The sequence below is a fragment of the Triplophysa dalaica genome, chromosome 5 (assembly GCF_015846415.1).
Source record: "Triplophysa dalaica isolate WHDGS20190420 chromosome 5, ASM1584641v1, whole genome shotgun sequence".
Classification (NCBI taxonomy): Eukaryota; Metazoa; Chordata; class Actinopteri; order Cypriniformes; family Nemacheilidae; genus Triplophysa; species Triplophysa dalaica.
The window spans coordinates 22701349-22724830 of NC_079546.1; the positions used below are offsets into that span (position 1 = coordinate 22701349).

The 23482-nt window shown below is 37.2% G+C and overlaps 2 protein-coding genes across 2 annotated transcripts in view; both read right to left on the reverse strand.

Moving 5' to 3' along the window:
• Positions 1–23482, reverse strand: part of LOC130421317 (uncharacterized) — a 792526-nt gene that overhangs the window by 288164 nt on the left and 480880 nt on the right. The window lies entirely within an intron of this gene.
• On the reverse strand, positions 1168–9249 carry LOC130421314 (aerolysin-like protein). The gene is made up of 2 exons (XM_056749132.1): positions 9203–9249; positions 1168–2491 (listed from the first exon to the last, which is right to left on the reverse strand). Exon 2 carries the CDS (start codon positions 2472–2474, stop codon positions 1527–1529), a length of 948 nt encoding a protein of 315 aa, XP_056605110.1. The 5' UTR covers positions 2475–2491; positions 9203–9249; the 3' UTR covers positions 1168–1526.

The following is a 23482-nucleotide window of genomic DNA, read 5'->3' on the forward strand; positions in this document are numbered from 1 at the left end:
TTCCGTAGGCTATTATGAAGTGATTGAAGACAAACGGATTGATTAAAATCATTTATCTTGATATTAAGACAGGAGACCCTAACCGTCACTTACCAAAGCTTGGCGCGTGTAAACTGTCATTAAACCTCGCGATGTTTGGAGCATAAGAACGACATCACGTTTCTTGAACGCCATGAACCAAACGTACGTTTTCGTACGACACAGGTCGTTGATATCGTACGACTTAGCCACTTGGTCAACTCGTATGAATTAGTGCGAATTCGCCATGAGATCAGGTTGGATCGAAAGGTTATTTGCCGATAATGTGTAGTTATAAGTATACTTTAGAAAAACAGATGCCATATTATTATTATGACCTGGTCATTATTAATGTCAATTAAGATTCAACGTAAACATGCTGCGTGTGCTCCCGTGGATAACAATCTTTTTTTGGCGGGCGATTGACGAGGCACATGTTGTGGGATCGGAATCCTTCCAAAAAATATTGCGGGCAAAACATATTAAAAGCGTAAATAAAAAAAATTAAACCATGAGTCAGAACTTCAAACGCATGTTAAATTATATTGCATAAGATTAGTCCATAAAGACAAAGTTGTCCATATCGCACACTAAATAAAGTTTCCCTTGGTTGTTTTACTCATTCCTTGTTATTTTGTTATTATTTGCTTATATTTTCATTTTTTTACGCATACGTTATTGTTTCCCTCGCTTGTTTTTCCACGTTCTGCGCTTTCCTTTCTAAACGGCAAGGACGCTTTTATTCAAAGCGACTTACATCGCAATGTCCTATACATTTATACATAGGCCAGTGCAATCCCCTGGGCTCGAACCCATTGTTGTTGACGCAATGCTCTTACCACTGAGCTACAGGAAAGCTGTATCAATTTTAAAAGGGTGTTTGTTTTATTATACATATTATGTTGGTGTGAATGTCACATTCATGAAGGATCACAAAGAGCAAACATATTTTTGTAGTGCTTTCTTTTATTTTTTTAATCAATAAAGATGTGATGAAAAATCTAAAATATCAAAAAATAGTAAAGCAATATAAAAAACGGTCGGTATGTGCCCCTCCTTCAACATTTTCCCACAAAAATTAACTTTTTAACTTTTTTTTTTTAAATGCATGTAAACATCCTATGGAAATGTAAACTATGTGTAGTATACATTTGTGTATGATGTTTAAGTACTCTCTGTAGTTTCTTTTTCTTGTTGATGCATGTGGAATTTTCTTTGTTATACAATGGGATGTGGCATTGTACGTGCAATTTACTGACAACAAAACTTTAAAACACAATGAAAAATATTAACATAACAATGTTGTTTGTATATTTATTCACAAAAAGAGAGAATTGTCACAGTTTTTGGAAAGAGCTTGAAACCTTGATCTAAGATTGAACAGAATAAAACATTTCTCCATTCCCAACACCCAAGAAAATTTAAAATCAAACAAAACATGTGTGATCACTGATTATAAATTAATCAGTCAAATTAAATCATATTTGATTTCTCAATCGTTTTAGCTATCAAAGTTTAAACTCTTTAGCATGAACCTTTATATCAGTGTAAGTTAGACCTTTGTATTTGCCCTCGGTTTTATATTGTAACACACTTTGATTCCGGCACTTAATTTTCATTGTGCCAGTGTATGGCAGGTCAAAACTGCATCTGCCAATGTCGATATCAACAACCACCTTCTTCCCGGGTGGAATTTCTATTTCAGATGACACAGTTTCTGTTCTATCCTCCGTATGCTCCCGTCCATAACTGCTTTCTTTCCCATTGGTAAAGCTGAATCCTGCTGAAACTTCAACAATTCCCGGAATACCAGCCTTTACTTCCATCGAAATTGTTAACGAAGAGCTTATTTTTTGAGACCATGAGGATGTTTTGGATATTTTTTTTGAGCTTTCAATTTTTTGCTTTTGACTGATGGATGACTCATTTATGTAAGTTACAGATTTGATTTCTTCCACTGCCACCTGTGGTATCATTTGGTTAATAGTGGGATAGTTGACATCAGTAAGCTCTGCCGATTCAATAGCATTGAGAAACACAAATCCCATACTGTCAATGTCTGCACCAGCTCTTCCTAGAACACCCAGACAATATCCAGAGCCAACATCCATAGGGTATTCTGTTTTTAATCCCCAGCTTGTCATTTTCACAAAGAATTCCTTTTGGAGGGTGGTCTTGAAACGAATGCCCCCAAGACGCGTTCCGGCTCCATTTCCCCACAGGGACAGTGAGGTGAAACTCTCACCTGGCTGGAATTTGTACTCTTGATAAGGTCCAACTGGTTCTCCAAAGGTTTGGTTTCTCCCATCAGAAAGCCAGACCTCGACACCTTTCACTTGCCATCCCCCCACCCAAACCCCAATTTTTTCTAAAATGGCACCATTTGTCTCACCGGTAAATGCAAAGGAACTACCTCCTTGGCCGCCAATTACACACACAGGTGCTCGGAAGGACATTGTTGAAGTAATAAAATCTGAAAAATAAATAGCAGATTAATATTTCAGGGTAAATGAAGCACATCACCCATGTCTCTATGTGTCTATTTAGGATAAATAGATTTTTAATTCAACATTTTCAACTACTGAACTTGTCATGGGTGTATTAGGAGACAATGGCAGGAGAACCCAAGTCCAGGCAGAGACCGGACGAGATGGTTGGTGTAAACAAGGGTATTTATTTAACAGAACAAGACTATACAAAAAAGGCAAAACAAAACCCACAATGGGGAAAATAGGACTTGATAAACTAACAATAAAACAAGGACACTGACTCTAAACAGGGAACCAGGAACAGGGAACAAGGTGTAAATATTCAGCTACATGGAACAAGGTGCAACGAACAGCATACAGCATCTCATACAACTACAAACGAGGTATGGTATGCAATGAACGATTACAGGACAATGAACACGAGGATGTTTTATAGGGTGACAAACACAGGATCATTAACAAGGAACAGGTGCTGGGGATTAAGCAACAGGAAAAGGCTGACGAGGAACAATATGGCGGGAACACTGACGCAGACCGGAGAGAGAGAGAGAGTATGCAGACACATAGGTGCTACAACAGTCTCTCTCCCACCAGAAAACTAAAGGCCATGCCATGGCTCCAAAGCAAAACAAGAATAAAACATGACATGATAGTGGAACCATGACAAAACTAATGTTCAAAAGTTTGTGGTCTTTACACCATTTCCTCCACATTTTAGAATAGTACAACACTCTCATTCAAACTATATTATTTTCAGCGACTTTAAAGCAGCCTATCAGTAGGCTTATATGCCTAATGTGTTATGATCTACATGTCATACACAATAGATAATGCAGGAAACAACAGAATATACATACTTTATACAAAAAAAATGCTCTGAGAAATTTCAGTGTGATCTGAGAAATGGGCCACAGCGACCGAGAACAATTATAAATGGTGTCGATTTGCCATCTACTGGCTCATTAGGCAGAGTGTTTGCTCATCAGTTTTAGAACACAAGTTCGTAATTTAACAATGTTTACTATGTATTGTGTTCAAAAAAAGCATCTGATCTTGTAGGATAATACTTTAAAGGTCTGCTCATAGCGTGCTTTTTTCTTTGACATACGCAGCTTGGACGGGTACTTTCATTTTATGTTTTGTATAAATTATAATTTATTTAACATATTTCGCTAGTTAAAAAACAAACAATTTATTTATTCGATTTATGAATTTCAGTCTCTTTCCGTCTTCCACTCTGAAAGTGAGGATTCAAGTTGAGGTGTAGCTTGTTTGTTCTTTATTGTTGTTCATAATGTTTGTATTCAGTTATTTCAAATCCAAATGTATGCCGTTTATTAGCCGTATTAGTTCTTTCTGTTATCAAATTATCATCTTTATTTTCATAGTTTTCAAATTTTCCTATATACCTGATTTTTATTAAACCTACCTGATTAAATACAGTTTATTTATAAAGGAGAAGGTCGATCATATTGTGTTCTACATTTATTCAATGTTATTGTGTCCAAAATATTGAACAATTGGTTTATGAAATTATCAAAACCTCTATGTTTCTTTACCAATGACTTCTCAATGTTCTTAGTCCCAAAATAATTGTTATATCTTGAATTTACGACACTTCACAATGAAACCATAAAAGAGAGATAACTGTAGCAGCACAGTGACAAACACGCAGTCTACATTCAAGGCACAGCCAAAAAGGATGCTTCACAGGAGTGCGTGAATAACAGGTCCATTTAGCCTCCTCGCTAGAGCGCCCGTTTCCCATGCCGGACCGACCCGGTTCGAGACCTGCTTGGAGCGGTGGATTCGTGCCGGTTACATATGGAACTGCAAATCTGCTGTAAAGAAGGCAGATTTCATCACAGCTATTGCTAAACATTCTGGTCTTTCCCTTTTAGCACTTACCGAAAACTTGGATCGAACCAGAGGACACTGCCACACCGCCTGCCCTCTCCAATAATTACACTTTCTCACGCAGCTCACGCATATCAGGGAGGGGTGGAGGAACCGGACAACTTATTTCAATGACTGGAAATTCAAACAGCTGGCACCCTCTTGCAACAACACCGCCTTTGAGTCTCATGCTGTTACTGTCATCCACCCTATTAACACGCATGTTGTAGTTATCTATCGTCCCCCAGGGCAACTTGGACTTTTCTTGGAGGAGCTGGATGTGCTTCTGTCATCTTTCTCCAAAGATGGTACTCCTCTGGTGGTACTTAGAGACTTCAACATCCACCTGGAAAAATCCCAGGCTCCTGACTTCAACAACCTGACGCCGTCGTTTGACCTCAAGCGAGTCCCAACTTCAGCAACCCATAAATCTGGTAATCAACTTGATCTTATCTACAGACGCTATTGCTTCACCCATCACTCCCAGGTCACCCCGCTGCACACGTAGGATAATTCTCTCATCACTCTTGAACTCGACTTGACCTCTCCAGACACTACACATGCTTCCCCACTGCTCACATTCCAACGCAGCCTACGATCACTCTCTCCCTCCCGCTTATCCTCTGCAGTCTCAGCCACTCTACCTCCCCCTAAACAGCTCTCTCTCCTTGATGCTAACACCACCACCCACACCCTTTGCTCCACACTAACCTCCTGCTTAGACATCTTATGCCCTCTCAGATCTAGGCCATCTCGTGCATCTCCTTCTGGTTATCTGAAGTTCTCCGTGAGCATCACGCCTCTCTCCGGTCTGCTGAGAGAAAGTGGCGCAAATCAAAAGAACCTACCGACCTCTCTCTCTTTCAGTCTTTTCTCTCTTCCTTCTCTGCGGATGTCTCCTATGCGAAAACCCAGTACTACCGCTCTAAAATCAGCAACTCTCCTGACCCTCGTACTCTCTTTAAAACCTTTTCTGCTCTTCTTTGCCCGCCTTCCCCCTCACATCCATCGGACTTAACAGCTGACGATTTTGCGTTGTTCTTTGTAAAGAAAACGACCACCATCAGCAATCAATTCTCTGCTCCACCGCCTCTTGACCACGCCCAATTCCCAGACACATTCTTGCTACCCTCGTTATCTCTCCTATATGAAGAGGACGTCTCCGAGGTCATTTCTTCTAACCACCCGACTACCTGCCCCCTAGATCCCATCCCCACTCATCTCCTCCAGGCCATTTCCCCATCGGTTGTTCCCTCTCTGACCCACATTACCAACTCGTCTCTCACCACTGGTACATTTCCTACACTCTTCAAAGAGGGACGTATTTCCCCACTACTAAAAAAACCTACTCGTAACACTGCACTGTTAGAGAACTACAGACCGGTATCCCTCATCCCCTTTGTTGCGAAAACTCTAGAACGTGTTGTATGTAACCAGCTCTCATCCTTTCTCACCCAGAACAACCTTCTAGACAGCAACCAGTCTGGTTTCAAGAGCGGTCATTCCACTGAAACTGCGCTGCTCTCTGTCATTGAAGCCCTGAGACTGGAAAGAGCTTCCTCCAGCTCATCTGTTCTCATCCTACTGGATCTATCTGCGGCCTTTGACACCGTTAACCATCACATCCTCCTGTCCACCCTCAAGGCTATGGGGGTCTCAGGAATGGTGCTACAATTGTTCAGGTCTTACCTCTCGGGTAGGTCCTTTAGAGTATCTTGGAGAGGTGAGGTGTCTGAGTCCCAATATCTCGACACAGGTTTGCCTCAGGGTTCAGTGCTTGGTCCGTTGCTATTCTCTGTATACATTACATCCCTGGGCTCTGTCATTCGGAAACATAGCTTTTCCTCTCACTGCTATGCGGATGATACACAACTCTACCTGTCTTTTCGCCCAGACGATCCAACTGTCTCTACATGCATCTCAGCTTGCCTGGCTGACATCTCGCTCTGGATGAATGGCCATAACCTGCAGCTGAACCTTTCAAAAAACAGAACTTCTTATAATCCCGGTCGATTCAAAGACTCAACACAACCTCTCCATTCAACTGGGCTCATCAACCATCACATCTTCCAGAAAGGCAAGAAACCTGGGAGTGGTGATCGATGATCAGCTCAACTTCACAGATCAAGTTGCCAGCACCGCCCGGTCCTGTAGATTCATCCTCTACAATATTAGGAAAATTAGACCCTTCCTATCAGAGCATGCTACGCAAGTCCTAGTACAGGCTCTGGTTCTGTCCAGACTGGACTACTGCTATGCGCTACTGGGAGGACTTCCAGCTTGCACAACCAAACCTCTACAGATGATCCAGAATGCTGCGGCAAGAGTTATCTTGAATGAACCGAAGAGAGCACACGTCACTCCTCTATTCATTAAGCTACATTGGCTCCCTATAGTCGCTCGGATCAAATTCAAGACTCTGCTCCTGGCCTTCAAGACCACCACTGGTTCGGCACCACCTTATCTTCACTCACTAATGCAGACATATGTACCCGCCAGATCCCTACGCTCTGCAAACGAACGGCGTCTTGTGGTGCCATCCCATAAAGGTAAAAAATCTCTCTCACGCACCTTCTCCGGATCAGTTCCACCTATGTGGAATGATCTGCCCGCTGCTACAAGATCTGCAGATTCTGTAGCCATCTTTAAGAAACGTCTGAAAACACATCTCTTCCGTCAACATCTGACTGATCTGTTCTGACTCTATTTTCTTCTCTACTCTTTAAAAAAAAAAAAAATGAATACTGTATACTGTGCTAGGTTATATGAGACCAGTTTTCTTTTTGATTGCACTCATGCTTTTGTTGTACTTATGCTGTCCCAATTGATTCCATTGCCTACCCCACCTGTAAGTCGCTATGGATAAAAGCGTCTGCTAAATGACTAAATGTAATGTAAATGAATAGTGGGTGTTCGTATTTTTTCTTTTCTTTTCTGATATTAAATGTTTTGTGGGTCACCACTAAGCTGAAGAGTGGAGTCTGTGTTTAAGTCAAGGTCAGGCAATGAGTTGCTGATGTCATGCTGCATGTTGCTTTGTTTAAAAGTGACTTTGATGTTTTAGTAATGAATTACAAAAAAAAAAAATGTAATGTTTTCACTTCTATGCATTTAGACCAAGTTTTCATTTTATATATAGAAATGATGTTAATATAAAACAGCTGGTGGAATTTTTCCGTAAAAATTACGGATTTTTTTTACATTGTATTAAAATTGGTGGTAGGCATAGATTTTTTTTTTTAATCTAGATTAATCTTGGAATTAGGTGGTACTTGGAATTAGATCGTTTAGGTGGTACTTGAGACTGGAACAGCTCCTACAGTACATTTACATTTAGTCATTTAGCAGACGCATTTATCCAAAGCGACTTTCAAAGAGTTAGGGAGCAACAAGCGATTTGTCAAAGAGGAGCCATAATACATTATGTGCCAATACAAAGTTATTGGTTTCAACTAAACACTACCTGTTAAGATAATATTTTTTTTTTTAAACCAACTGTATGTAAACCAATTCCCTACAGTAAACCAATTCCACATTGAACAAGGTGCAAACAACATTAGTCTTGTCGAGGTTTCCATTGGGAAGCTTCTTAAAAATAAATTTTGCCTGAAGCAAACCCGGCGACTTCATAGCTGCATCCATAGTAGCACGTCACGTTTGATGTTGTAATTTCACAGTAACCTTATGTTGTGTTCAGACCAAATGTGAATGGCGCGTCAAGCGCGAGTGATTTACATGTCAAGGCAATGCAAAGACGCCATGGACCTACTTGCTGCGCTAATTGCGCGAATGAAGCCTGGTTATGAGATGATGAGGCAGCGCGAATGACACGAGTTGAAAAATCTCGTTCTCGACGCCTACAGTGCAATTAAGCTAGATATATATCCGTGCTAAAATATGAATGTGAAGTCATCATAGCTTGCGTAGTATAGACCCAGCTCCCAACCCAACTTTGAGAATAGATTAACGGCGACATTTTTAGCACGTTAACACCGATAACGGCCCACCACTTATTAAAATTAGGTAAAGACATTTAACATAATATGCAAAGGGTCAAGATCCCAACTAAAGCAAACTCTCATCAACATAATGGTGACTCAACAAAACCATCAACATGTAAACTTGTGTTAATTCTCAATTAGAACTTTTGTAGACGTGCAACAGAAATAAAGTGACAGTGGTGTCTGTAAGTGAAGGTGATAAAAGTGTTTGTGGAGTTGAAAAAAAACTCCTTGTGAAAACTATGGATTTTCACTGTTCATCTACCAGAGAATCTGACAGTGTTTTCCGTATTTTTACAGATGTTTTTTGACAACAGTTTTCTCTTTGAAAACTACGGAATTTCACTGTTAATTTCAATGGAATTTTGCACAGTGAATACTGTTATTTCTGTTAATGGTAAACCTTTGGTGTGCTGCTGTGCTGCCATACATTTCTGCATTTTTTTACATTTTATTTTTTTACAGAGCATTGTATTTGGGCTCATGGTCCGATTATCATCATGACCGAATAAGAAACTAAGGTGTGGTGTTTGATCCAGAGAAGACATTTGACAAGCAGAGTAATGCTGTGGTAAAAAGTTGTTTCTTGCAGACTAGGTCAATTGCTCGACTAAAGCATATTCATGAATGTATCATGTTTGTAAAATAGTACATTTAGGAATTTAAAATGTAACTATCCTTTAAGCGTGATATTTACAGTAAAATCATTTGAATTGGCATGGTAAGAAGACAATATTATTTTATTGAATACAGCAGGAATCAGAATTGTCTATATTCTTAAAAAGAAATGTATCTTACCTGTTGGTATGTTTGTGACTGTAGAGTTTCTCAGCCGTGTCAGTGAGTCAGTCACCTCTGTTCAGAGCGCTGCACTTATATCCACTCTCTATTCACAGAAAGATTTTTTATAACAGGGCGTTACCATCCCAGAAAAGGAAGGTCCTCTTACAAAAATGGTTACAACACTCTCTTCTAGATGAAAATCTAAACACCAACTTAAACCACACTCTTCGCTTTCCTTTACCAAACATATCTTAGAGATGGTGGTCTAGTGGGTTAAACCACTGAACTGGTAAATCAAAGGTTGCTGGTTCGATCCCAGCAGCCACCACCAGTGTGTCCTTGAGCAAGACACTTTACTCCACGTTGCTCCAGGGGGATTGTCCCTGTAATAAGTGCACTGTAAGTCGCTTTGGATAAAAGCTTCTGCCAAATGACTAAATGTAAATGTCTAAATATATCTTAATATTATTATTATTACATAATAATCACCCTCTTTCAAATGTATTTTCAGTTATTAAGCAAAGGCAATTTTAAAACACTCTTTCAGTGTTATTGGATAATTGTCCATAACAAAGTTCTAATGCTGCTATTGATAAATGTAACGAGCCATAATACAGTAAAGAGTCCAACTTAAGCAAACACTGATCAGCATGAAGATGACTTTAAACATCATGAACACTATAATGAACTTGAGATAAATCTCTGTTAATTCTCAACAAGATCCCACAAAGATGACAGAAATAAAGTGGAAGTGTCTGTAATAATTGAAAATGTGAATGATGTTTGTGTTTAATTCTCCTCCGGGGAGATCTTGACAGATTTATTGTATTCACTTGATGTTCATGTAAGACTGTGTGACTTCAGTGAGTTCATAGATTATTTTAATGATGTATCTTCAGAAAGTCATGGCAGTAGTTTACTGTTAAACACCTTCAGTCACTAGCTGGCAAGTAAGGGCTTACAGAGTATTCTTTAAAAAGTGTTCTTGCAGAAATCAAAAACAGCACAAAACCAAGAACAGGAAACAGCCATAAGTACAGGTATAAAAGATCAATTAAACATCATTTCTATTCACAAATACATTGATGTAATAACAGAAATTTTGTTTCCTACAGTAAACACAAATGCTATTTCCATGTTCATCTCTTTTTTTTTGTATTTTGCTCTGATAAGCTGCAGTCCTCCTGCCCAGCCAACAAACACCAAAGTCCCTTGTGTAAAAATGTACACCCTGTTGTATATATGAGTCCATACCTACGGGTGTACAAATGTACACTGAAGCAGAGTCTTTCTGGTGTGAAATGTTCATTTATTCATGCAGTTAAATAATCAACTGAGTTCAAATTACAAGTGATGATTGATTTGAATGATTGAACACATTCTGATAATAAACCCAATCACCAAAGAAAACATGAAAAAGAATAGTAGATTTTGAGGTCACCATTATGGGGAACAGTGATTCCTTTAGTTAATCTCTTAGCCTTGGATCAACGATGTATGTTGACGTAAATTCTATCAGTGTTGATGTCTTACTCACACTTGTCAGTTGTTAAAAATCAAGTTTAGCTAAATATGAGGCTAGTAACATATAGGGAGAAAATCTTGATCTTCTGTGAAAGTTTCAGTTTTAACACTATTTATGTTACATACTTCACATATATCACATAAATAATCCTCCTGTAGAAGAAATATCACTTAGATCATTAAAGGAAAAGAATTAACACTGTCAACGAGATACATCTTGACATCAACACTCTTCATACAAACCTCTATGATGGTGACAAGCAACAGAATTATTGAACAGAACAACTGCAAAGCATGCTGGGAGTCATAGAAGAGTCTTGTACCATGCTGTTACCCTGAATCCATTGCTACACTGTAAAAAATGCCTGTGAAATTAATGGTAAAATCCTGTTGTTTTCACACAAAAAACCTGTTATCAGAAAGTGTCCGTAAAAAAAACAGAAAAACACTGTAAAATTGTCTGTAACATTAACAGCAAAACTTCCATTGTTTTTACGGAAAAACCCTGTAAAAAAATACAGTGAAATTAACTGTGAAATTCTGTAGTTTTCACAGAGAAAACTGTTGTCAAAAAACGTCCATAAAAATACGGAAAACACTGTCAAATTCTCTGGGAAATGAACAGTGAAATTCCATAGTTTTCACAAGGAGTTTTTTTTAACTCCACAAACACTTTTATCACCTTCACTTACAGACACCACTGTCACTTTATTTCTGTTGCACGTCTACAAAAGTTCTAATTGAGAATTAACACAAGTTTACATGTTGATGGTTTTGTTGAGTCACCATTATGGTGATGAGTGTTTGCTTTAGTTGTGGTCTTGACCCTTTGCTTTACATGTGAAGAAGTCTTTCCCCAGTATTGACATCTATGAGTTGAAACACACTGACTCAGGTGGGTGGAAAGCTCAGATAAAGCTAACGCATAAAATTATTTTTGTTGGTGAGTAAGTACATGTTCAAGAGTTGAGGTAGTGCTTTAAAGTTACTTGTTGTCCTCATTTATGATATTCAATGAAATTAATTAATATACTGAATGTCTTTAACAGCACATCTAACACATGATAAATGTTCTAGCAGATATCTAGAATATAACAGTTTGTCTCAACAATGGTGACAACAGAAAAAACCTCTAAAGATAAACGCAATGCATTCTGGGTATCATCAAAGCACAAAACTCATCAATGACTCCCAGCATGCATTGCGGCTGTAAGATTTTCATTTGTTAGTCACCACTGTTGAGATTCATACACTGATTCTTGATGTCTGAGTCAAAATGCAAGCTTTTAACAGTTCAAATACTTTTTAGATTGATTGTTGCATGAAATTTGAATTTTAAAAGTAGATTCATTGAGGTGTTTGTAACAAAAAATACAATTAATTACTAAACAACTTCCCAGATAAAGATTAAGTAAATACCTAATCAAACTTCCATTTGATGTGATTTGCTACAAAACTATGTTTTATATAAAACAATGTCATAGCAGCACAAAGAAAACTGTAAACTAATGTAAGACGGCTGAAAGAGGCCAACTAAAGCAAACCTGATCACAAAAACGGTGACTTTAAATACACCAATAAAGCATCAAGTCATGGCTGTTATGCTGCAGTCCCTGTGAAGCAGAAGTGATGATCGTCTTCAGTATTCTGACGTATTTACAAAATGAATAGTGGGTGTGGCTCATGTTTTCTACTGTGAATTGATTGGATGAATAAAAACAGGATGTTCCCGTAATTTTACGGTAGTTTACTGGCAACCACAGCTGCCGGTATTTTTCCGTAAAAACTACGGAATTTGTATTTTCTCTTTTCTTTTCTTATATTAAATGTTTTGTGGGTCACCACTGTGCTGAAGAGTGGAGTCTGTGTTTAACTCACGGTCAGGCAAAGATGTGCTTTGTTTTAAAGTGACTTTGATGTTTTAATAATGAATTACAAAGAAGTAAATGTAATGTTTTCACTTTTATGCATTTAGACCAAGTTTTCATTTTCTATAAAGAAATGTTGTTGATATAAAATACTCAAATGTATTAAGTTCATTCACAGTTTGAAGTTTGTGCCCTGAAGTTTTAAACTGCAAAACTGTTTACGTTCTTTTCCTGTATTTTTTACGGAATTTTACTGGTAACCACAGCTTACGGAACATTTTTTACAGTGTACCTAAAGTTATTTTGTTGTTAAATGTCACCATCATTGAGATTCATTCACAGATTCTTCATGTCTGTGTGTTTAAAAGATTGCAAAATTATGACCCTTTAAAAAATAATTAGTTACCGCTACAATGGGGTCTAGATTTATACATCAGGGACTTCTCTGTGCACATTAATGGAATGATCTGCCTGCTGTCACAAGTAACAACACATCTCTTCTGTCAACACTTTATCGATCATTTCTGCTCTCTATATCTTTTCTACAATATCTATCTAAAAAAAGCATGCTTAACTAAGCTTAGATAAACTAAACTTGTCTCTGTTCACTGTAGTAGGCTTTGTGAGACATGTTTTTATTGCTCTTATGCTTTTTGTTGTCCTAATGTTTGACCCAACTCTTTCCATTGTTTACCCAACTTGTAAGTCGCTTTGGATAAACGCATCATCTAAATGACTAACTTAAATGTAAATGAGTCAAGCATGAGTTTTGAACTATAATGTTACCCAGCATTCATTGCAACATGAAGTTCTCATTCTGCTGATTGTCACCATCGTCGAGTTTAATATGCTTATTCTTGATGTGTGTGTGTTGCTAAAAAATTTCTTTAGACTTTCTAGAAAAAAAAGTTAAATAAATCCTTTCAATGATCTCATTGATTTACATTAGCTAATCAACATACTCACAGTGGCTACACAAATGTTTTTCATTGCCATGACAATTGTGATTCATAATCCAATAATGTCATCGGGCAAAGTACAACTACACTGTAAAAAAAATATTGACTCAACAAATTACTCTATAGTTCTTCCACAGAATTTTTGAGACTCATTTTCTTTTTCCAAAAAACTTAATTGTTATTTTCTAGATGACCCAACCTTGACTTCAGCTATAAAAATGATGTGGTTTCTCAACTAGTTTTAAAGGTCATTCAACTAAAATGTTTTAATCAGTTGAAATTTTGGAAAGCATGTGCAATGGTTTGTTCAATTTCAATGACAACATTTACTTTGTGTTTAAAATGTTATTTAAACTAAGATGAAACCTACTAAAACACATTACACCCTAGGTCCTCATCTCCAAACATTGAGATCCACTTTCCTGCAGAGTTTAGCTCCGACCCTCATCAAACACACATGAACAAACTCATCAAGATCTTCAGGATTACTACAAAGTTGCAAGTAGACCAGATATCAAGCGATCAGATGAAATCTTTTTAATCAATGATCAAAACTGTTTATTATTGGAACGTCATTGAGTCAATATCGCATTTGCATGCGGAAGTTGTTGAAAAAATAACCATCATTACTATGATCAGTGTTCGCTTTAGTTCGCTCCTCATCACAGAGTTGATTAAATTGGTTCTCTATTAGCGCTTACAATAGTGTTTCACTTTGTATGTCTGAGTGTTGATAAAGAATAAGGTTAATCTAAGTAAGAAAATATAACATTTTAAGCACAACACAGTCAAAAGTAGATATTTAATTGCCTTAAAAAGTATTATTTAGAAATCCACCGATAGCGCAAGATCTTCTCTTTTTCATTAACACAGCAAAAGCCTTTTGACAAAGGTCACGTGAAAATTAAAGTCAACACTCAAGATTCAAGAGCACAACTAAAGTGAACACTGATAACAGTTACGCTTGTTATTTTTCCATAACTTCTACATGCAAACGTGGTATTCTCACGTTTATACTCTCTCAGTATAAAATGACCTTACGTGTTAACTGGGCTGTCTTCTCTCTTTGTGCTCCATTGAATCTGTTTTTGTAGGAGGAATCTGGGTCTAAGTGCACTGAACTGTTGCTTAACACTTCTGTGGAAGTGGCATGAGATTACACAATGCTCAATCCACTTGTATTGTTGCTGCTTTCTTCACTGCACTTGAATAAGGTCATCCTTGATAAAACTTTTTTTTTAATACAATTATGTAATGAAAGGAATGAATATGTTTGCAAAATGTTCTTCTTGTAAACAGAAGTAGTTTCAGACATTTAAACACGCCTTCAGATCAAAAGATTTGGATGGAAGACCATTTCACATTTCACTCTAACCCTAACCCTGAAGTTTAAGTCATTAATAATAATATAATACTATGTACAGTATTGAACACATTCACATTTAAATGACAGACTTGGCTTACTATGGCGTTGTTTTGGTTCTGAGTCTCTCTGACATAACCAGGTAATTAATGAAAGGTAATCTTTCATTAAAAGGATCTTCATTTCGGGGTAAACTTCAAACACGTTACAAAGTGTTTTTATTTGTTAATAAAAATGATTTATTTTAAAAATGCTTTAGGCTTAGGAACTATAACTGTGAATAAATACTATATTATTATGTTGATTAGTAACAGGTCTTGTTGATCTGCTTTTCAATGTGAAAAGTAATAAAATGCAATGAATAATGTTTAAGTTTAATTGATTCTTATTTGGTACAGCAAGCATAAAATACAGTATACAAACAATATAAAAAATAAAGAACCAAAATGTGTAGAATGTAAGAAATGTGAAATAAATACAAAAAAGGGATTCATTCTTAGTGTGGGGTTTTGTTATGTGTTAGTGATCATTGGCCTACTTAAAAACTTAAAATGATTATCATAATTGAGAATTTACATGTATTTTACACAATCAATTTTCATGCAGCTTCAATCCTTTATTTTATACATTCTCTTAAAATTCTAAAGTCTCAGTTTAGCTTTACACTGGCTAAATTTACAATGGCTACATTCATCGTTGGACCTTACCACACAGCAAACTCCCTGGTGTTAAATGTACACCCTGGAGTATATTTGAGTCCATACCTAAGGGAGTACAAATTTACACTGAAGCAGAGTCTTTCTGGTGTGAAATGTTAATTTATTCATGCAGTTAAATAATCAATTGAGTTCACATTACAAGTGATGATTGATCATTAACGATGAACACCTGCTCTTAACAAACACAATCACTGAAGAAACATCAACAATAAGAAGTCACCCTGATAGTGTTTAGTGTTTCCTTTAGTTGGTCTCTTGATCCTTGTTTGTCAATGATGATAAAATTCTTCAGTTGTAACATTCTCATTTATTGGTGTCTTTACTCCAGTAAAAGCAAAGTTCAAAGAGGCCAAGTGGCGATTTTGGTGTATGCTACAGGACCAAAATGTTATACTTAAAATATTTTGATAATAAGTTATTCTGAACCTGCATAGTAATACCCAATTATTTTTAAAGGGTCAAAACCTTTTATTTAAACACACAGACTTCAAGAATCTTTTAATGCATCTCAATGATGGTGACAATCAACAACAGATTAACTTTAGGTAGCAATGTATTCTGGGTAACATCATGGTAGAAACTCCTCTATGACTCCCAGAATGCATTGCAGTTGATCTGTTCATTTTAATAATTCTGTAGTTTGTCACCATCATTGAGGTTTGAATGATGAGTGTTGATGTCTAGATGTAGCTCTGTATTAATGTTACTTTTTTCTCCAGAATAATTTAAGTGATATTTCGACCGCAGCAGTGTTATTTATGTGTTATATAAAGCATTTTACATTAATGGTTAACTAACACAAAATTTCCAGATATATTGCAACAAATCAACCACATAAGTTTACCTCACGTATAACTTTAGCTAAACGTTGTGTTTAACATCTTATGAGTGTTAATAAGACGACAACACTGAAAGAATTAAAATAAACATATATTTTAGCAAGGAGCAAGGAGATTAACTAAAGGAATCATTATTCTCCATATTGGTGACCTCATAAATTACTTCTCTTTTTCATGTTTTCTTCAGTGATTGTGTTTGTTAACAGCAGGTGTTCATCATTAATGATCAATCATCACTTGTAACGTGAACTCAATTGATTATTTAACTGAATGAATAAATAAAAATTTCACACCAGAAAGACTCTGCTTCAGTGTAAATTTGTACACCCGTAGGTATGGACTCATATATACACCAGGGTGTACATTTTTACACCAGGGAATGTGCTGTGCAGCCATTTTTACAGTAACATACTAGAGTTGAAGAATCTAGTAACTCTCTGAAGTCACAACATCAACTGTTAATAATACATGAACACATTAAATCTTTCAAGATGTCACCAGAGGAGAATTAAACACAAACATCATTCACATCTTACTACAGACACCACTTTCACTTTATATCTGTCTAACTCTGGTTCATAGTGGTTTTATTATGTTTAAAGCCAACATTATGGTGATCAATGTTTTCTTCTCTTTTACATTGTTGCTTTTTTCACTCTTGCACCAATTGCATTAGTGTTTTGTGATGTAAACTTATACAATGAAATTGTAAGTGAGTTATGGAAATGCAGCTTTATGTTCTTCTGATGACAGAAGGTTCATTAGAAAGTGGTTGGTTGAAACGATAATGTGGCAACTGTAAGTGACGTGTTAGGAACAATCCCAGTAAAAAGTCTTTCTTGGCTATTGAGACACACTTAGACACTTGAGATACAAACCTTTTCAACGGTGACAAACAATGAGCGCTTTTCATCCATGGCGCCGAACCATTCTAAGCACGGTCTGAAAAGGTTACAGTTATGTTTCCATGTGAGCCTGGTTCGACATGTCACAATCACGAACTGTTCACAGCTTGACATTTCGCAAGGTTGTTGAATCGTGCTGATTCAGCTAAAAGAATGCGTGCAGAGATGTTCTATCTCAGTCTCTTGTGTAACCAAGGCAGATTTCATAAGATTTCTGTTATCAGCCCTGCGGTGGGAAAGAAAAAAACCATTTAACTTCGGCACTAAGTGGAACGATTAAGCAACGAGAATGATTCTGCAGGATGGTAGAAAAGAACCGATGAGTCTACTACTATATGCACCCAGCATGCATTGTGGTTTGAAGCTTTTCACCCAGCTAGCAAAAAGTGTGTTGCATAGACCACTCCAGTCCACGTGCATTCCCACCCTGAATGTTTTGAATGTCTCTCTAGATAACACATGAACAAGTTAATGAGTTAAATCGGGTTGAGTTAAGGCATCAACTGTCACTTCATTATCTCATTAATGATGAAATAACCACTATAAGTGAAATAAAGCAGAAATAATAAGAAGTCACAATAATAGTGTTGAGTGTTTCCTTTGGTGGGGTCTCACACTTGATTAATTATGGAAAGTTTGTTGAAATTTATAATAGTGTGATTCTGAAGCATATTTAAAACACCATCCAAAACATTCCCAGTGGTAATGAATATCTAAGGAACACATTTTTGATTGCTTGGCAGTTGCTTGTCATTGTATTGCTGATATATTTGTCTGACTCATGCAGAAGTTCAATCTTTTAAAACGACTAATGCTAAAGCACAAATACATTACTGTAAAAATGGCTGGTCTTACAGTGTAACAAAATATCAAGGTTTATATTTTAAGGCTTAATGGTGTTATACAGCAAAAATAGAAGATGCTTATCAAACTTTAGTCATTACTCAGAAAGGACAATCATTGTAAAGTTCAATGTAAACTTAGGATAGGAACTGCAGTATCTAGTGAAAATCATTTTTGAGAGAGCATTTGCTTAAGGGTTAATTGTGTAATCTCTGCAGCCATAGTGTCACCAAATTTGAAATTGGTTTATTTATTTGACTATTTATTAGATGTATGTATCCCCAAATTACATCTCTGTTTTGACAGCTTAGATGAAAGCTGCAGAAATCTAAAAGTTCAAATCTTTTTTACAGTTTAAACTTCCAGACATCAAGAATCAGCTTATGAATCTCAACAATGGTGACAAAGTTGAGTTGCATCTTTTCTTCATGCAGCAGTGCATGCTGGGAGTCATGGAGGAGTTCTGTTCTTGGCTGTTACCCACAATGCATAGACGCATGAAGCTTTCTTCTGTTGAGTGTCACCACTGTTGAGTTTCATGAGCTGATTCTTGATGTCTAAATTGTTCAGGAGAGATTTCTACTATTGTCATAGTAAAACAATATTTTCCTTCCCAAATTTTTTCACCTCCCTGTGTCATACAATGACAAACACACCTACATTTAACTGTTAAGTCCTCTTTTGCAATCACCACCTGAAAGAGAATGCATAGTGGTGGCCTGTTCGCGAACAAATCATTCTTTTTAACCGGTTCACCAAATCAAACTGAATCGTTCAAAGCGATTCGCGGCTCCAGAAACACTTATCCACATATTTCCTCAGTTACCCACGCATGCACCCCCTAGAGCGGTTCTCGCTAATGATTCAAGAATCAGTTGCAACAGTTTTTGGATCACCAGTACATTCATTGAACCAAGAGCTGGTTCACTGTCTTTCGGACACGTTCGAGATGTGAACCAGACCGGTTCAACTGATGAGCTCAGCTGATGCACGTTCGTCTTGGCAGAGTCTAAGCATATTAATAAGCCCTTTGCCTAGATAATAGTCTGCTTCATATTCCTTTTAACGCTTACACTTAAACATATTTTGAGAATAAAGTGTAATAACGTAAGAAAAAACAAAGTGTTTACAAAAATGTATATTCGGCTTTTTCAAATAGACCAAAATAGAACTACATACAAATCATGTACTATCGGCTACATCAATCCATCAAGGCGGACAATCCTGGGACCAAAGAGTAAAAGTCCTGCCATATTTTTGTTTCACCCATGAACTCAGCAGCTGATTTCACCAGCGGAGGAACCAAAACATTCCTTTCAAGTCACAAGCAAGTCTGAAGTCAAATCTCAAGTCCTCAAAGAGTTAATGTTAATGAGATCATTAAGTGAGTAATTTAATGATGATTGGGTGATGAACACCTGCTGTTAACAATCAACATCACTGAAGAAAAGAGAAACACAAGAACTACAACTGACTTCAGTCACAGCCTTGGATGACATCAGCTGAAAAAAAAAACATTTTCACCATAATTGTGGTCAGTGTTTGCTTTAGTTGTGCTCTTGAGTCGTTCAGTAATAGGTTGTGGGTCTTTTTCTGTCTCTTCTCTCAACCGAATGCTGGTATGTCGTGAGCGCACTGGTGGTCTCACAGACTCCCCACTTATGGTTATAAAGCACTTTAGGTGTACAGGAATACACAACCAAGCGTTATATAAATGGCTTATTTATTCAAAGATACTTGCTTCTTAAATAATTACAATATTTTTTTCATGGCAAACATTTGTTCAATGCTGAATCAAATCTTGAAGGAACAGAATAGTTTGTATTTCTGGTTTAAATCTCTCTAGGTTTATGTTCTGCATTTGGATATAAAAACCTCCTAAATCAATGGCACAATAAAGCTTCAATATTGGGATCAGTCTTTTAGACATGAACATTTATCATATGAACCTCAACAGTGGTGACAATTATAAGTCATACTGCATTGCATGATGGGAGTTTTTCATGCATTGCAGCTTGAAGCATTTTGTTGAGCGTCACCATTGTTGAGCCTCATATGCTGGTTCTTGATGTCTGTCTAGAAGTTTTAATTTAGCATGTGTTTTTTTGCTATTGAATTTTCTCACTCATACTTTTAGATAAACAGTTAGTTTAAACACAGAGTGTACTGGGTTCATTATGCTAAACATTAACATGATTATGATCTAAAAGAAATATCTCGCCTATAAAAATTTCAGTATTAGATCAACTCATCATAAAAAATAAGTGAAGAATTACACACTTCACAGAACTGATCTCTCTGCTTTATAACAGTACATGAACTGATACAGTGAAAAATCTAACTATAGGGTCAAGAGTCCAACAAAAGCAAACACTGATCTCCATGATGGTGACATCATATAACCAATAAAACATCAACATCTCAATTACAGCAGGTGTTCATCACTAATGCTCAATCATCATTTAATTACTCACTTAATGATCTCATTAACATTAACTCTTTGAGGACTTGAGATTTGACTTGTGACTTGAAAGGAATGTTTTGGTTCCTCCGCTGATGAAATCAGCTGCTGAGTTCATGGTTGAAGCAAAAATATGGCAGGACTTTTACTCTTTGGCCCCAGGATTGTCCACCTCTGCATATAAGAAACTACATTTGCAGCATAAAAACGTTAGCAGGGAACACGCTTTATAAATGTCAGAACTATTTGTATTTTATTTATGTTAACGTGGCTTAAAATGCATTAATGTTGTGAATTTTTGCTTTATAATTACTTTAAGGGTTCCATGGTGTACTGGTTAGCACTCTGGACTCTGAATCCAGCGATCCAAGTTAAAATCTCAGTGGGACCTCTCATCGTAACTTCTAGGGGGGCACGGTGGCTTAGTGGTTAGCACGTTCGCCTCACACCTGGAGGTTCAATTCCCGCTTCCGACTTGTGTGTGTGGAGTTTGCATGTTCTCCCCGTGCCTCGGGGGTTTCCTCCGGGTACTCCAGTTTCCTCCCCTGGTCCAAAGACATGCATGGTAGGTTGAAATATAATTTTTGGTAGATAATTTAGAGAAAATATACTTACATTTTAAGTACACCCAACTTATTCGGGTTTATTGTATATACACCCTTTTCTTACTTTTCATCTCTTGTGTGTTGCACTGGATACTCTGCTGCTTGCTTCTCTCTCTGTGTGTGTTTACGTCGTTATATTGAGCTGTCAGGCTGAAAGCTAAATGGCTCATGCACCACATTGTTCTCCGCTTCCACATTACCGGTGTAGTTTGTTTTATGTATTACTGATGTTGTCTTAGTTAGTCACAATTTCTTTGGTTGAATATGAGCCATTCGTTCAAAGTTCCCTGGTGTTAAATGCACAGCCGCTGGAGAATATATGATCCCCACATACGGGTGTGTAAATGTACACTAAAGCAGAGCCTTTATGGTGTGAAATGTAAATTTATTCATGAAGTTAATTAATCAATTGAGTTCACATTACAAGTGATGATTGATCATTAATGATGAACACCTGCTGTTAAGGATATGTTTTTTAGGCCCTACTTTGGTTTATGGAGTGTCCCACAACAAGTTTATGTAAATACAATGTGTTTAAACAATATAATCTTGTAATAATAGGCAGTTATTCGTACCTTATTTCTTGACTGACCCTCAAATGATTCGTTCCACAATTCATCCGTCTAGATCCCGCCTAACCTTGTGTCATGTGATAGGTCAGATGGTCTAGTCCAGGGTTCCTCAACTCTTACCCTGGAGGTCCGGAGCACTGCAGAGTTTAGCTCCAGCCCTGATCAAACACACCTGAGCAAGCTAATCAAGGTGTTCAGGATCAGTAGAAAATCAAAGGTAGGCGAGTTTGATCAGGGTTGGAGCTAAACTCTGCAGTGCTCCGGACCTCCAGGGTAAGAGTTGAGGAACCCTGGTCTAGTCTGTTGTGATTGGTCAAACGAGTTTATCATTTGTCGCAATGGAACCAAACTACCATCATTACAGGATTGCAGTTTACATGTGGTTGGATGTCATGAATATTATATGCGAAGCTAGAGAAGGCGGCGATTTTACCGTACCATTTTGAGCCCGAGTATGACGAGGAAGCATCAGAAGACGCTAATCCACAACAAACTCCTCCGCAACCGGAGAAGGATGTTTGTGCGTTTTCATGGTACATAGAAAGTCATTGTTATGGAAAAGTATGGTAGTATCACCCAAATATATCTATATAGGTGCACGTGCGGCAAATGTGTCAAAATGCAAAGTTAATAGCAAGATAAACAAAATAAGACAGACTTAGTTTCACACCGTAGAACACAGGTTCTAGATATGATACACACTCATCACGAGCGAGCGACAGTATTCGGTTGAGGAGAAATACGTTTTCGCGTCCGTCTCAGCAAAACGTAGGCGGGGACTATGTATAGTGACGTAGATATGCGGGTGTACTAGTCCATGTCTCATTTGTGTGATTCAGAGTCGACTCCCATTTTTACAAGCAAATAACTTTCACCTTCGGACTAACAACTCGGCAGACAGCTTACTTTCAAACACGGCAACATAACAGACTGCACGAAATGTAATTTTCATGATCTCATGCTAGGTACTCTTTAACAAACACAATCACTGAAGAAAACATGAAAAAGAAGAGTAGATTTTGAAGTCACCATTATGGTAAATAGTAATTCCTTTAGTTAAAGGTACAGTGTGTAGGATTTTGAAGGATTTATTCACCAAAATGTAATATTCCATTCCATTTTCTACCGCTTATCCGAACTACTCAAAATGTAATATATAATACAAAATTATGTTGTAAGTGGTGAAGACATACGCTTTCAACAACCCAAGTATTAAGTGATAACCCACCCATGGGTTCTGTCATGTTATTGTGTATTTAAAACACTCCCCAGCTCTGTATACGGGAAATGTATTTGGACCATCAGAAGTGGCTTCATTAAAAATCAAAGTTACAGTGGAAGTTTTCTCCATCTTCAACCCCAAAAAACTTTATCCCAGAGGTAGTCATATTATTTCACTAAATACACCAGAAATCAGCATTGTATAAATTCTCTAGAATAAATGTATCTTACCTGTTTGTATGTTTGTGACTGTATAGTTTCCTCAGCCGTGTCAGTGAGTGAGTCCGTGATCAGTGCTCTGTAATGTCTCCCACTCTACTCACCTGAAGGTTTTTTTGAACTGGGTGTTGCCTTCCCAGGAAAGGAAAGTCTTCATAAAATAATGATTACAACACTCTCTTTAGAAGGTAATATAC

Bases quoted from the DNA above. Each gene is read 5' to 3' on its own strand.
- LOC130421314 (XM_056749132.1), bottom strand. From the start codon at position 2,474: ATGTCCTTCCGAGCACCTGTGTGTGTAATTGGCGGCCAAGGAGGTAGT.